Source organism: Liolophura sinensis, chromosome 11, assembly GCF_032854445.1.
Source record: "Liolophura sinensis isolate JHLJ2023 chromosome 11, CUHK_Ljap_v2, whole genome shotgun sequence".
Taxonomy (NCBI): domain Eukaryota; kingdom Metazoa; phylum Mollusca; class Polyplacophora; order Chitonida; family Chitonidae; genus Liolophura; species Liolophura sinensis.
Genome location: NC_088305.1, coordinates 29,053,764 through 29,068,120, shown reverse-complemented (window position 1 = coordinate 29,068,120; position 14,357 = coordinate 29,053,764). Strand labels below are relative to the sequence as shown.

The 14,357-nt window shown below is 40.7% G+C and overlaps 1 protein-coding gene across 1 annotated transcript in view; it reads left to right on the top strand.

Annotated features, from left to right (window-relative positions):
* LOC135477408 (ATP-dependent translocase ABCB1-like) overlaps positions 1–14,357 on the top strand; it is a 78,325-nt gene that overhangs the window by 36,772 nt on the left and 27,196 nt on the right. The window contains exons 4-5 of the mRNA XM_064757485.1: positions 7,273–7,527; positions 13,869–14,040. Of these exons, the coding sequence (XP_064613555.1) occupies positions 7,273–7,527; positions 13,869–14,040 (427 nt within the window). The remainder of the gene's footprint in view (positions 1–7,272; positions 7,528–13,868; positions 14,041–14,357) is intronic.

Below are 14,357 nucleotides of genomic sequence, written 5' to 3'. Positions count from 1 at the left end.
GTAAACCTGCCTGCTAAGACACTTCTGAACAAACCTTCCCAGGTGTTTGAATAATATATGTTTTTTTTTATAAAATACACAAATCACTTCAAGAATTGAATTAAAGAATTAAGGTTCGCATGTTTCCGCAAAATGGCTGTGAGTGCTAAGTTAGGAGAGTCCTCGCACCACATCTCCGGGAGGCCACTTTAGATAATTACAGCCTTAGATGACCAGTCTTATCGCATCAACGGGACTCCAGGCAACAGGAAAAGATGCTCTTTCTTCCAATTAACCCTTGTGAATTATTGAACTAACCTAGTTAGGCTTCACGGGGCGTGTTGAAGTCCAAGTCTCAGCAGACCCAGACATCTTTGTAAATATGGAGGCCACAGGGAGAGAGAATGTCCAATGTCTGAGATTGACCAACTTCATTTCTGATAAAATCTTTCTGCCTGTGGAAATCACCAGTCTGTGATACATGTACAGTTGTATGTGTATTTGTTATACATCTAGGTTTATTGAAAGTAAACTATTAAGTGAACATGTTGAATGAAATTAAAGTTAAATTTATTTTATTTTATTTATTAATTTATTTGATTGGTGTTTTATGCCTTACTCTAGAATATTTCACTTATACAACAGCGGCCAGCATATGATAGGACGAAAATGAGCAGAGCCTGATGGAAATCCCACTGCCATCCAGATTTAAAGTTAAAGAAGCCTATGAATTATGTATACTGAAAGCATGACATAATGTCTTGATAAGTACATGTACGTAAAGGCTAAATGTAATTTTATGATTGCGGCCTCTGTGGGCGAGGTGGTTAGCGTACCAGTGCAGTGCAATATGACCCAGGAGCCTCTCACCAATGGTGTCGCTGTGAGCCCAAGTCATGCTGTCTTCCTCTCCTGCCGTACGTGGGAAGGTCTAACCTGCAGATGGTCGTGGGTTCCCCCAGCAGGAAGAGCCTGGTGCTGTCCCACAATAATTCTTGTCGCAGTAGTATAAGTGAAATATTCTTAAGTACGAAGTATATCACCAATCAAACAAATAAATAAATGAATAATTTCATGATTAAGGTGAATTGACAAGGGATTATAAGCCAACCTTGAGGCACAGTAGATACTAAGAAGGCAATGGCAAAATGATTTCAACCAAAGCAGCGATGACCGTGTAATAGTTGTCAGGTATATTTATAAATACATCTACGTCTGGCTGCAAGACAATTACCTGGTGATCCAGACACGTGCAGCCATTTGACATTTTACTTTGGTTGGGCGGTTTTTCCTAATTCACAACTCACAATGCTGTGAACGGGTAACTTAACATTATGACTTAAATTGTGTGTGTGTGTGTGTTTTTTTTTGTCCTGTAGGGGGTTGGGGTTGAGAGAGGGTAGTTGTTACTGCTGGTGAAATAAGAATCGTCGAGGCATGGTCCCTTTGCATTGTTTTAATGTGATTGGATGTTAAATGTTAAATGTGTTGACAGCTAAGCATTTTAAGTAATTCTTGAGCAGTGACATCTGATAAATTTAATGAGATGTCACTGCATATTTTTTAGTTAATCCTGCTAAAGCCATGGTGCTAGGTGTCACAAGGTGTCACATCACAAGGTGTGTAATTTGCTACTTTTTATGCATTTACATGAACAGTTTGAATAAAACCCTAACTGGGGTAAATTGATAAGAGGGTGTATTTCACTGGTTACGTGTGACGGTTTGCCAGCTATCACACTGTCGTCACTGCCCTGGTTTTTTTGTCACTATACTGTGCGTCTTATATTACATACCGTATCCATATGTTACAGAAGACCAGGTAGTTAATGTTGGCCAGTGTGTTTATCAACAGTTTTTGGGGGGTGGGGAAAAAAAGGGAAAAAAACCCAATTATTACAGAAGTATTATGTGCTAGGTACAGTAACAAGCATAAACATCGATAATGGTTTTCATTTATAAACACACATTGTACATATGAAGTATAAAGCAAATAAATCATACATAAACTGAAGAGCCATGTGAATTGCAGCAGTTTATCTGTGTACACAAGGAAGTCTATAAGCTTCCTGGTGAACTTATGCCTTAATTGCAGTTGGCCTTTGTCATTTTTTCTAGCTGATGGATTCGTTCTGATATCTGTGTTTGACTCTCACTCATCCCTGTTTTGATCTCCGTTATGTTTCATCACCAATTTTCTATCATTACATATGTATATTCGCCGAGGAACCGCTTTTGAATTGCTAATTCGCGTCTGCATCTGGGTTTTTCTTGGCAGCATCTCCATTCCGTGTTGTAACATTGCTGCCATTTGCTTTGATTGATGCCTCTGCCGTTTTTTTAGTCAGACAATCTTATTTTCTCGTCATTATTATATGTTACACAATGATGGCCCTTACCAGTCTTGTATATTGGACATAATACTGGATCGTATTAGTGTAGATGTACCAAGTACACAGGGAAGCCATACCATAGCAATCTCCTCAGCATTGTAGACTGAATGCCCATCCAGTACCATGGCTGAATCACACACATATGCCCAATCTGTTCCCTACACCATTCTTGGGATATTGTCTTCTATAAAGATACTGGCAACATATGCCCAATCTGTTCCCTACACCATTCTTGGGACTTTGTCTTCTATAAAGATACTGGGGACATATGCCCAATCTGTTTCCTACACCATTCTTGGGATATTGCCTTCTATAAAGATACTGGCAACATATGCCCAATCTGTTCCCTACACCATTCTTGGGATCTTGTCTTCTATAAAGATACTGGCGACGTTATGCCCAATCTGTTCCCTACACCATTCTTGGGATCTTGTCTTCTATAAAGATACTGGTGACATTATGCCCAATCTGTTCCCTACACCATTCTTGGGATCTTGTCTTCTATAAAGATACTGGCAACATATGCCCAATGTGTTCCCTACACCATTCTTGGGATCTTGTCTTCTATAAAGATACTGGTGTGTTATGCCCAATCTGTTCCCTACACCATTCTCGGGATCCCAATGGAGAGGATTATATAATGTATGGAAAGCTGTTACCCTACTTAATGGTTTTCATTGCCATAGGTAATAAACTATATTATGGTCTGATGTAAGTGGAAGGCAGCACATTTTTGGATCCTGTGAGGTGGTGCTAGGGTGAAGCAAGAACTTAAACCATTGTCAGGTCAGGAATTGACTGTAGCCCAATGGCTACAATGTTACAATGTAGCATGTAACATTGTTTCTGATGTAACATTGTTCTGTCATCATGAAGAGTTGGGAGAGGAACATTTAATGTCAGTTAACTGAGGTCGTTTGACAGGTGCCCATGACAGTTTATAGGGGCTAGTGTTTGGGTTCCTTATCTAAATGTGCTTGCTGATTTCGCCATTGCCCTACCTACTCATCCCACCTAATGTGACAAAACAAAAGTAAATTTACATTTTCTATATAGTATATTATACAGTCCAGTAATCCTTGACATGTAATAATTGTTAAATTATTTTCTTTGTGATGTTGAGGGAGTGGCCAGTACCTAATGTATATGTACAAAACCTGTGTATTTCTTATTTTGTGATTATGGAATTTCTAATCAAACTACAACATTAAGTGTGTAGGAGCATTGAAATATGTGGGTTAATTGCAACTTACATTTACTCGTGGTCAGCATTACTGCTTGTTTATTAATAATACAGCTAAAAGCTATTCATGATTAATACTTTGCATCTTTGCTTGATTGTACTTAGAGATGGACTGGTCCCTGGCTAGTCATGCCATTCTATATACTTTTCCTAATGGCTCGGGTGAATTGCCTCAGGTATAGATGATGAAATTGTCGGATACATGTACTGGTAATTAAGGCAGAGAGGAATTAATGGGGCGGTAGTAATTATTTAATTGACATTTTATCAGTTCGTTTTTTCCCCACATTGCTATGACAGAAGGAGCATAAAATTTATTTGATTTTTTTTATGTCTTTGATTTCTTAAGTATATATCATTCTCCATTGAAGTCTGAATAATGAAGATGTCAATAATAATTAAATACACAGTTGATTTTGAAATTCAATTTTTTTTTCATTTAAAGAATAATCCTTTAATTATTACCTAAAGCCATTATGTGGAATAAATAAGCACTGTCCATGCTAGTCCATATATTACTTTTGTAAACCATCTTCATTAGGTATCATAAAAATTTAAAGGCCCCCTGTGATCTCTGAACATGTGAGATTTCTTACATACAGTAATTGTTGCTAAATTCCATCTCAAAGGATGGAGTTCACAAAGCTTTACAAAGACCTGTAGAGTTCAATAAAATGACTGGAGGCAAGATCTCAGATTGCGTGCTACAAGATTGTCAGACGAGGAAGCAGCTATGAAAGGGTGCTGAAGAGGGCTGACTCCAAAGCCTTTCCCTGCCAAGATTAATCATGAAATATGATTGGTTGTGGAAAAAGGGCCGCCACGGCTCGATTTGTCTGGAGATTCAAAGGAAGCATGACAAAAGCAAATCCGTAAGAATCTGTGAAAATATTTGCGGATCACTCTGGCTCTTAAATTTTTGTCTGGGACAGCGATATCGGTTCAAATTGTTCCGTCCGCCTGCCCTTGCCACCTCTCCCTGACATGTCCTGATTAAAGCCCCAGCGTTTAGGTCAGCATCTCAGGTACAAGCCGTGATGTGCTCCCTTTATTAAAACCCATCCACCCGTAAACCCCTCTATTATCACAGTACTGCCCGGGTGGGTCCCATTGTCCGTGTTGATGGAACGATCGCTCAATGTCACGGGACAAAACTATAATTTCTCTGATTTAGTGGATACGAATTCTACGTTTGTAGCACCATTGGGTGAATTACTGTACAATATTGCCTTGTAAATTGCTAGCCCTTTTGACACCTAAAACTGTTATAAAATGTAAATGTATAGGTGCTTTTTTGGAAAATGTCAAGCCACATGTACACATTCATGCAGCTAGATTAATGGGTTGATTGATTTAAAAAATAATACAGAGAAAAAAAAAAGAAAGCATGTTATATGGATGAATTAATTTGATAATTGCTATAACACCATTGATTGGTATTTGATAACACCGCGCTCAGAAAGTTCTTACTTATAAGTTGGTGGTCAGTTAATTTATGGGTGGTGGAAACCAGAATTAGATATATGTAAATGCACAGGATCATTTCTGTGAACTTAAAGCAACTTAAAGTTTTCTTTTCACCGTGTAACCACAATTAAGCGTTGAAAACTTCTTAGTTCCTGTGAGATAGTGCTGCAATAATGTATGTCTTGGTCTTTCAACAATTAAGAAATTTCAACAATTGTAAGCAAATACAAGATGTCACCATATATTTTCCGGATGTAACATTTCAAAATTATCGGGCAGATATACTACATGTTCTTGATAAAAAATATTCCTATGAATTGAGCATTTTTTAAAATTTTTTTAAAGGGTCACAGGAACCAAGTGACCTCTCAAACTCAGTTTCATGGTTGGTTTTCATGTCAGAAATTTGCAATTTAACCCCTCATGCCATGTTTTGTTGGAAACGAGGAAACTTGGATATTGAAGATAAGGATCTTATGAAAACTACTCCCATTTGCTTTGATGGGATAATAGTGAAATAATTTGTGTTGAGTTTCAACAGATTTTGAGATGTTAATTAGTTGTGAAGATTTGGATTGTAGTAAAAATGACCAGCATGACTGACTTGATATCTGTCTGTAGAGATGGGATTTCTGTACCAGTGGGAGTGTGCTGTCATAGCTTCTTAGGTATTCAGTTACATATATCCTGAAACATTGATGGAGGAACATACGGATGGGAAGCCTCAGTCTACATTTTTTTTCTAGTGAAAAAATAAAATCATCAATGTGATCGTTGATTTTGCTCAGGATCATATTGTAACATTAGGCAGGTTTCAGTAAGTGGGCCTAATGGTGTTATTTTCTGTGTCAAATGGGAGTGGAGTTTAGTCCAGATGGGTATGGTGTTATTTTCTGTGTCAAATGGAAGTGGAGTTTAGTCCAGATGGGAATGGTGTTATTTTCTGTGTCAGATGGGAGTGGAGTTTAGTCCAGATGGGAATGGCGTTATTTTCTGTGTTAGATGGGAGTGGAGTTTAGTCCAGATGGGAATGGTGTTATTTTCTGTGTTAGATGGGAGTGGAGTTTAGTCCAGATGGGAATGGGGTTATTTTCTGTGTCAAATGGGAGTGGAGTTTAGTCCAGATGGGAATGGTGTTATTTTCTGTGTTAGATGGGAGTGGAGTTTAGTCCAGATGGGAATGGTGCTATTTTCTGTGTCAAATGGGAGTGGACTTCAGTCCAGATGGGAATGGTGTTATTTTCTGTGTCAAATGGGAGTGGAGTTTAGTCCAGATGGGAATGGTGTTATTTTCTGTGTCAAATGGGAGTGGAGTTTAGTCCAGATGGGAATGGTGTTATTTTCTGTGTCAAATGGGAGTGGAGTTTAGTCCAGATGGGAATGGTGTTATTTTCTGTGTCAAATGGGAGTGGAGTTTAGTCCAGATGGGAATGGTGTTATTTTCTGTGTCAAATGGGAGTGGAGTTTAGTCCAGATGGGAATGGTGTTATTTTCTGTGTTAGATGGGAGTGGAGTTTAGTCCAGATGGGAATGGTGTTATTTTCTGTGTCAAATGGGAGTGGAGTTTAGTCCAGATGGGAATGGTGTTATTTTCTGTGTCAAATGGGAGTGGAGTTTAGTCCGGATGGGAATGGTGTTATTTTCTGTGTCAAATGGAAGTGGAGTTTAGTCCAGATGGAAATTCTTCTCCATACATATTGTTGTCATTGAGGCTGTTCCAGGCACTGAGGTGGCAGTGTGCTATATGGGAAAGATTACTGCCTGTATATGACTTTAACACCTAAGGAAGGATCATGATGGGAGTTTTAATTAAGAAAAAAGACATATAAAAAGGAAATCATCCAAATATTGATGCAAATAAGTAAAGAAAAGAAAATAAATGGGAAAACATGAAAGAAAATAAGGAATAAAAGATATTGACATAATGATGTAATCAGCTATTTTAAACCACCTCTTTTGAATTTTGAACAAAAACTGACTGCCATTTCCGAGGGGAAACATTTTTGAGATTACGACATTAAATTTAAACCCTGTTCAAATAGATAAAGAAAAAAATAAAACTAGCAGGATAAGAAATGTTTTGATTTATGTTTTGAGTATTCATTGTGTGATGTTGCTATTAACTATATTACAAATTGTTAATCTTTATAATAATGATAATCATTATTCTTGTGTTCTCGTTTTACCACAGGAATGTGACAAGTGGGGCTCCTAACGAGACCTCAATGGATGACCTGTTCTCTGATGTATCCAGCTACTCGCTCCAGTTCTGCCTGGTTGGCATGGCCGTCTGGCTCTGTATGTACCTCGGCGTCTCGCTCTGGACCATGGCTGCTGAAAGCCAGATGGTCAAAATACGCCACACTTTTTTCCGCTCGGTGCTGAGACAGGAGATCGGCTGGTTTGACACACATGACAGCGGGGAGCTGGGATCGAGGATGGCAGAGTAAGCTCCCTTAGTTATAGTGCAGACAATCATGTGCATAAGCCAGTAACCATATGGCCACAGACCCCCATTAATTTTCCACAAGCGACAATGTTAACATTTAGTGCTGTAGCTCAGTCCCAAACATTCCATGGTCAGTAAGCTTTGGTGTATACCTGGCCCAGCCTGTGAGAAAGAAGCCATAAAAATCTTGACATACATGTAGGTTGACCGTCAAAATCTGGACCTTTCCATGCCGGCAGCTGGGAGGGAGGCCTTGCAACGCTGAGGGGACATCACCCACAGCCTCACCACCTGTCTCCTTGTGTCCTGTTGTCATCATTAAAACTTATACCTGCCCAAAGCTTAGACAATTTCCATCATTTTGATACCCAGCATGCACCTGTTCACCAAAAAAGGCAGGCTGGCAGTGAAAGAATACTTTTACACCCTAAAATACACAGAATTACGGAAGTTGTAATGGGGTACTGCATCCTTATGTACCTGTGATGTTCTGTTTAAACATCAATCAAATAAATAAGTAAATGAATAATGTTCAGCTAATTTATAGTCAAGAATGAATAGTAATTTATAAGACTTTCACCCTTCCTACGATTGTGGAAAAGGCAGATTTTGCCTCAGGGGTCAAACCGTGTCTTGTTCCCCATTTTTTTCATCTCGTACATCTCTCTCTTTTTCTGCTTTTATAGTTTTATCAGAATAGGCTGAGTGTCAATGAAATTTAGGATAAACTGAAATAGGCATTGTTATAGACTCTGGCTTTTGTCATATTTTGTGCAGAGTGCACATAAATACCACCATTAATGTACGCAAATAATATACACACCTGCACAAAATCTCATTGCATGGGAATGTTGGCGCAAGGTGATGTCACAAAGAGAGTAACTTCATCGTATATGAATTGTGACATCGTGAACGCGACCCTCCTGACGTCATCACGCTGCATATAATGAACAAAACAGAAGATATTAATGAAGTCTATTCAACAGAGTGACATTTGGCTTATATATGGCGGTCAGAATTTAAAACTTCAATATTTTAAGGACATGTAGATTAATTAAGGCTGAAGAAGTTCTACCAGGTGGTAATAGCCAGGACAGAGACTGGCATATGTGGAATTGGCTGATGGTGTATTATTCTGTATGGTACATATGAGAACGAGCAAATAGATGTGGACAGATTCCACCAGGTGGTAATAGCCAGGACAGAGACTGGTGTATGTGGAATTGGCTGATGGTGTATTATTGTGTATGGTACATATGAGAACGAGCACATAGATGTGGACAGATTCCACCAGGTGGTAATAGCCAGGACAGAGACTGTCGTATGTGGAATTGGCTGATGGTGTATTATTCTGTATGGTACAAATGAGAACGAGCATGTAGATGTGGACAGATTCCACCAGGTGGTAATAGCCAGGACAGAGACTGGCATATGTGGAATTGGCTGATGGTGTATTATTCTGTATGGTACATATGAGAACGAGCACGTAGATGTGGACAGATTCCACCAGGTGGTAATAGCCAGGACAGAGACTGGCATATGTGGAATTGGCTGATGGTGTATTATTGTGTATGGTACATATGAGAACGAGCACATAGATGTGGACAGATTCCACCAGGTGGTAATAGCCAGGACAGAGACTGGCATATGTGGAATTGGCTGATGGTGTATTATTCTGTATGGTACATATGAGAACGAGCACGTAGATGTGGACAGATTCCACCAGGTGGTAATAGCCAGGACAGAGACTGTCGTATGTGGAATTGGCTGATGGTGTATTATTGTGTATGGTACATATGAGAACGAGCACATAGATGTGGACAGATTCCACCAGGTGGTAATAGCCAGGACAGAGACTGGCATATGTGGAATTGGCTGATGGTGTATTATTGTGTATGGTACATATGAGAACGAGCACGTAGATGTGGACAGATTCCACCAGGTGGTAATAGCCAGGACAGAGACTGTCGTATGTGGAATTGGCTGATGGTGTATTATTGTGTATGGTACAAATGAGAACGAGCACATAGATGTGGACAGATTCCACCAGGTGGTAATAGCCAGGACAGAGACTGGCATATGTGGAATTGGCTGATGGTGTATTATTGTGTATGGTACATATGAGAACGAGCACATAGATGTGGACAGATTCCACCAGGTGGTAATAGCCAGGACAGAGACTGGCATATGTGGAATTGGCTGATGGTGTATTATTGTGTATGGTACATATGAGAACGAGCACATAGATGTGGACAGATTCCACCAGGTGGTAATAGCCAGGACAGAGACTGGCATATGTGGAATTGGCTGATGGTGTATTATTCTGTATGGTACATATGAGAACGAGCACATAGATGTGGACAGATTCCACCAGGTGGTAATAGCCAGGACAGAGACTGGCATATGTGGAATTGGCTGATGGTGTATTATTGTGTATGGTACATATGAGAACGAGCACGTAGATGTGGACAGATTCCACCAGGTGGTAATAGCCAGGACAGAGACTGGCATATGTGGAATTGGCTGATGGTGTATTATTGTGTATGGTACATATGAGAACGAGCACATAGATGTGGACAGATTCTACCAGGTGGTAATAGCCAGGACAGAGACTGGCATATGTGGAATTGGCTGATGGTGTATTATTGTGTATGGTACATATGAGAACGAGCACATAGATGTGGACAGATTCTACCAGGTGGTAATAGCCAGGACAGAGACTGGCATATGTGGAATTGGCTGATGGTGTATTATTCTGTATGGTACATATGAGAACGAGCACATAGATGTGGACAGATTCCACCAGGTGGTAATAGCCAGGACAGAGACTGGCATATGTGGAATTGGCTGATGGTGTATTATTGTGTATGGTACATATGAGAACGAGCACATAGATGTGGACAGATTCCACCAGGTGGTAATAGCCTGGACAGAGACTGTCGTATGTGGAATTGGCTGATGGTGTATTATTGTGTATGGTACATATGAGAACGAGCACATAGATGTGGACAGATTCTACCAGGTGGTAATAGCCAGGACAGAGACTGGCATATGTGGAATTGGCTGATGGTGTATTATTCTGTATGGTACATATGAGAACGAGCACATAGATGTGGACAGATTCCACCAGGTGGTAATAGCCAGGACAGAGACTGTCGTATGTGGAATTGGCTGATGGTGTATTATTCTGTATGGTACATATGAGAACGAGCACATAGATGTGGACAGATTCCACCAGGTGGTAATAGCCAGGACAGAGACTGTCGTATGTGGAATTGGCTGATGGTGTATTATTGTGTATGGTACATATGAGAACGAGCACATAGATGTGGACAGATTCCACCAGGTGGTAATAGCCAGGACAGAGACTGGCATATGTGGAATTGGCTGATGGTGTATTATTCTGTATGGTACATATGAGAACGAGCACGTAGATGTGGACAGATTCCACCAGGTGGTAATAGCCAGGACAGAGACTGGCATATGTGGAATTGGCTGATGGTGTATTATTGTGTATGGTACATATGAGAACGAGCACATAGATGTGGACAGATTCCACCAGGTGGTAATAGCCAGGACAGAGACTGGCATATGTGGAATTGGCTGATGGTGTATTATTGTGTATGGTACATATGAGAACGAGCACATAGATGTGGACAGATTCCACCAGGTGGTAATAGCCAGGACAGAGACTGGCATATGTGGAATTGGCTGATGGTGTATTATTGTGTATGGTACATATGAGAACGAGCACATAGATGTGGACAGATTCCACCAGGTGGTAATAGCCAGGACAGAGACTGGCATATGTGGAATTGGCTGATGGTGTATTATTGTGTATGGTACAAATGAGAACGAGCATGTAGATGTGGACAGATTCCACCAGGTGGTAATAGCCAGGACAGAGACTGGCATATGTGGAATTGGCTGATGGTGTATTATTCTGTATGGTACATATGAGAACGAGCACATAGATGTGGACAGATTCCACCAGGTGGTAATAGCCAGGACAGAGACTGGCATATGTGGAATTGGCTGATGGTGTATTATTGTGTATGGTACATATGAGAACGAGCACATAGATGTGGACAGATTCCACCAGGTGGTAATAGCCAGGACAGAGACTGGCATATGTGGAATTGGCTGATGGTGTGTTATTGTGTATGGTACATATGAGAACGAGCACATAGATGTGGACAGATTCTACCAGGTGGTAATAGCCAGGACAGAGACTGGCATATGTGGAATTGGCTGATGGTGTATTATTGTGTATGGTACATATGAGAACGAGCACGTAGATGTGGACAGATTCCACCAGGTGGTAATAGCCAGGACAGAGACTGTCGTATGTGGAATTGGCTGATGGTGTATTATTCTGTATGGTACATATGAGAACGAGCACATAGATGTGGACAGATTCTACCAGGTGGTAATAGCCAGGACAGAGACTGGCATATGTGGAATTGGCTGATGGTGTATTATTGTGTATGGTACATATGAGAACGAGCACGTAGATGTGGACAGATTCCACCAGGTGGTAATAGCCAGGACAGAGACTGTCGTATGTGGAATTGGCTGATGGTGTATTATTCTGTATGGTACATATGAGAACGAGCACATAGATGTGGACAGATTCCACCAGGTGGTAATAGCCAGGACAGAGACTGGCATATGTGGAATTGGCTGATGGTGTATTATTCTGTATGGTACATATGAGAACGAGCACGTAGATGTGGACAGATTCCACCAGGTGGTAATAGCCAGGACAGAGACTGGCATATGTGGAATTGGCTGATGGTGTATTATTGTGTATGGTACATATGAGAACGAGCACATAGATGTGGACAGATTCCACCAGGTGGTAATAGCCAGGACAGAGACTGGCATATGTGGAATTGGCTGATGGTGTATTATTGTGTATGGTACATATGAGAACGAGCACATAGATGTGGACAGATTCTACCAGGTGGTAATAGCCAGGACAGAGACTGGTGTATGTGGAATTGGCTGATGGTGTATTATTCTGTATGGTACATATGAGAACGAGCACGTAGATGTGGACAGATTCCACCAGGTGGTAATAGCCAGGACAGAGACTGGCATATGTGGAATTGGCTGATGGTGTATTATTCTGTATGGTACATATGAGAACGAGCACGTAGATGTGGACAGATTCTACCAGGTGGTAATAGCCAGGACAGAGACTGGCATATGTGGAATTGGCTGATGGTGTATTATTGTGTATGGTACATATGAGAACGAGCACATAGATGTGGACAGATTCCACCAGGTGGTAATAGCCTGGACAGAGACTGTCGTATGTGGAATTGGCTGATGGTGTATTATTGTGTATGGTACATATGAGAACGAGCACATAGATGTGGACAGATTCTACCAGGTGGTAATAGCCAGGACAGAGACTGGCATATGTGGAATTGGCTGATGGTGTATTATTGTGTATGGTACATATGAGAACGAGCACATAGATGTGGACAGATTCCACCAGGTGGTAATAGCCAGGACAGAGACTGGTGTATGTGGAATTGGCTGATGGTGTATTATTGTGTATGGTACATATGAGAACGAGCACGTAGATGTGGACAGATTCCACCAGGTGGTAATAGCCAGGACAGAGACTGGTGTATGTGGAATTGGCTGATGGTGTATTATTGTGTATGGTACATATGAGAACGAGCACATAGATGTGGACAGATTCCACCAGGTGGTAATAGCCAGGACAGAGACTGGCATATGTGGAATTGGCTGATGGTGTATTATTCTGTATGGTACATATGAGAACGAGCACGTAGATGTGGACAGATTCCACCAGGTGGTAATAGCCAGGACAGAGACTGGCATATGTGGAATTGGCTGATGGTGTATTATTCTGTATGGTACAAATGAGAACGAGCATGTAGATGTGGACAGGTGGTGATTCCAACAGGTGGTAATAGCCAGGACAGAGACTGGCATATGTGGAATTGGCTGATGGTGTATTATTCTGTATGGTACATATGAGAACGAGCACGTAGATGTGGACAGATTCCACCAGGTGGTAATAGCCAGGACAGAGACTGGTGTATGTGGAATTGGCTGATGGTGTATTATTGTGTATGGTACATATGAGAACGAGCACATAGATGTGGACAGATTCTACCAGGTGGTAATAGCCAGGACAGAGACTGTCGTATGTGGAATTGGCTGATGGTGTATTATTCTGTATGGTACAAATGAGAACGAGCATGTAGATGTGGACAGGTGGTGATTCCAACAGGTGGTATTTAAGGTGTACTGATTCGTGCTTCACAGCATTACTTGATACATGTGTTTGTTGACAGTGATTTGCTTAAGATCGGGGATGCCATGGGGGACAAAATGGGCATGTTCATTCAGTGGATTACAATCTTCATTGCTGGATACGTCATGGCACTGGTCCAGGGGTGGAAGCTGGCCCTCGCCGTTATGAGCATCTGCCCCATATTAATTTTTGCATCTGGTTTTGTGGGAAAGGTACGTCAGTTTATAGCTGCCTTTAAATTTGTTCAAGTGGTATTAACTGTGGGTGATTCGTCAAAGCGATCTTTGAGTAAATTTAATTGGCCCGAAAAAAAAAAAGGATGAGTGCATTTTTTCAGACTAAAATTATAAATAAAGGGAAAAAAATATTAAGTTTGATGCTGAAAGATTAGCAGGACATATCAACCCATCTTCCAAAAAAAACATCAAAACAGATGTTAAGATCTTTAGAACTCTTAATTAGCATCAGACAAAATTGATAAACTTGGTTATGGATGAAATTTGAAATCAGAATGACGCAGAATGTTCAA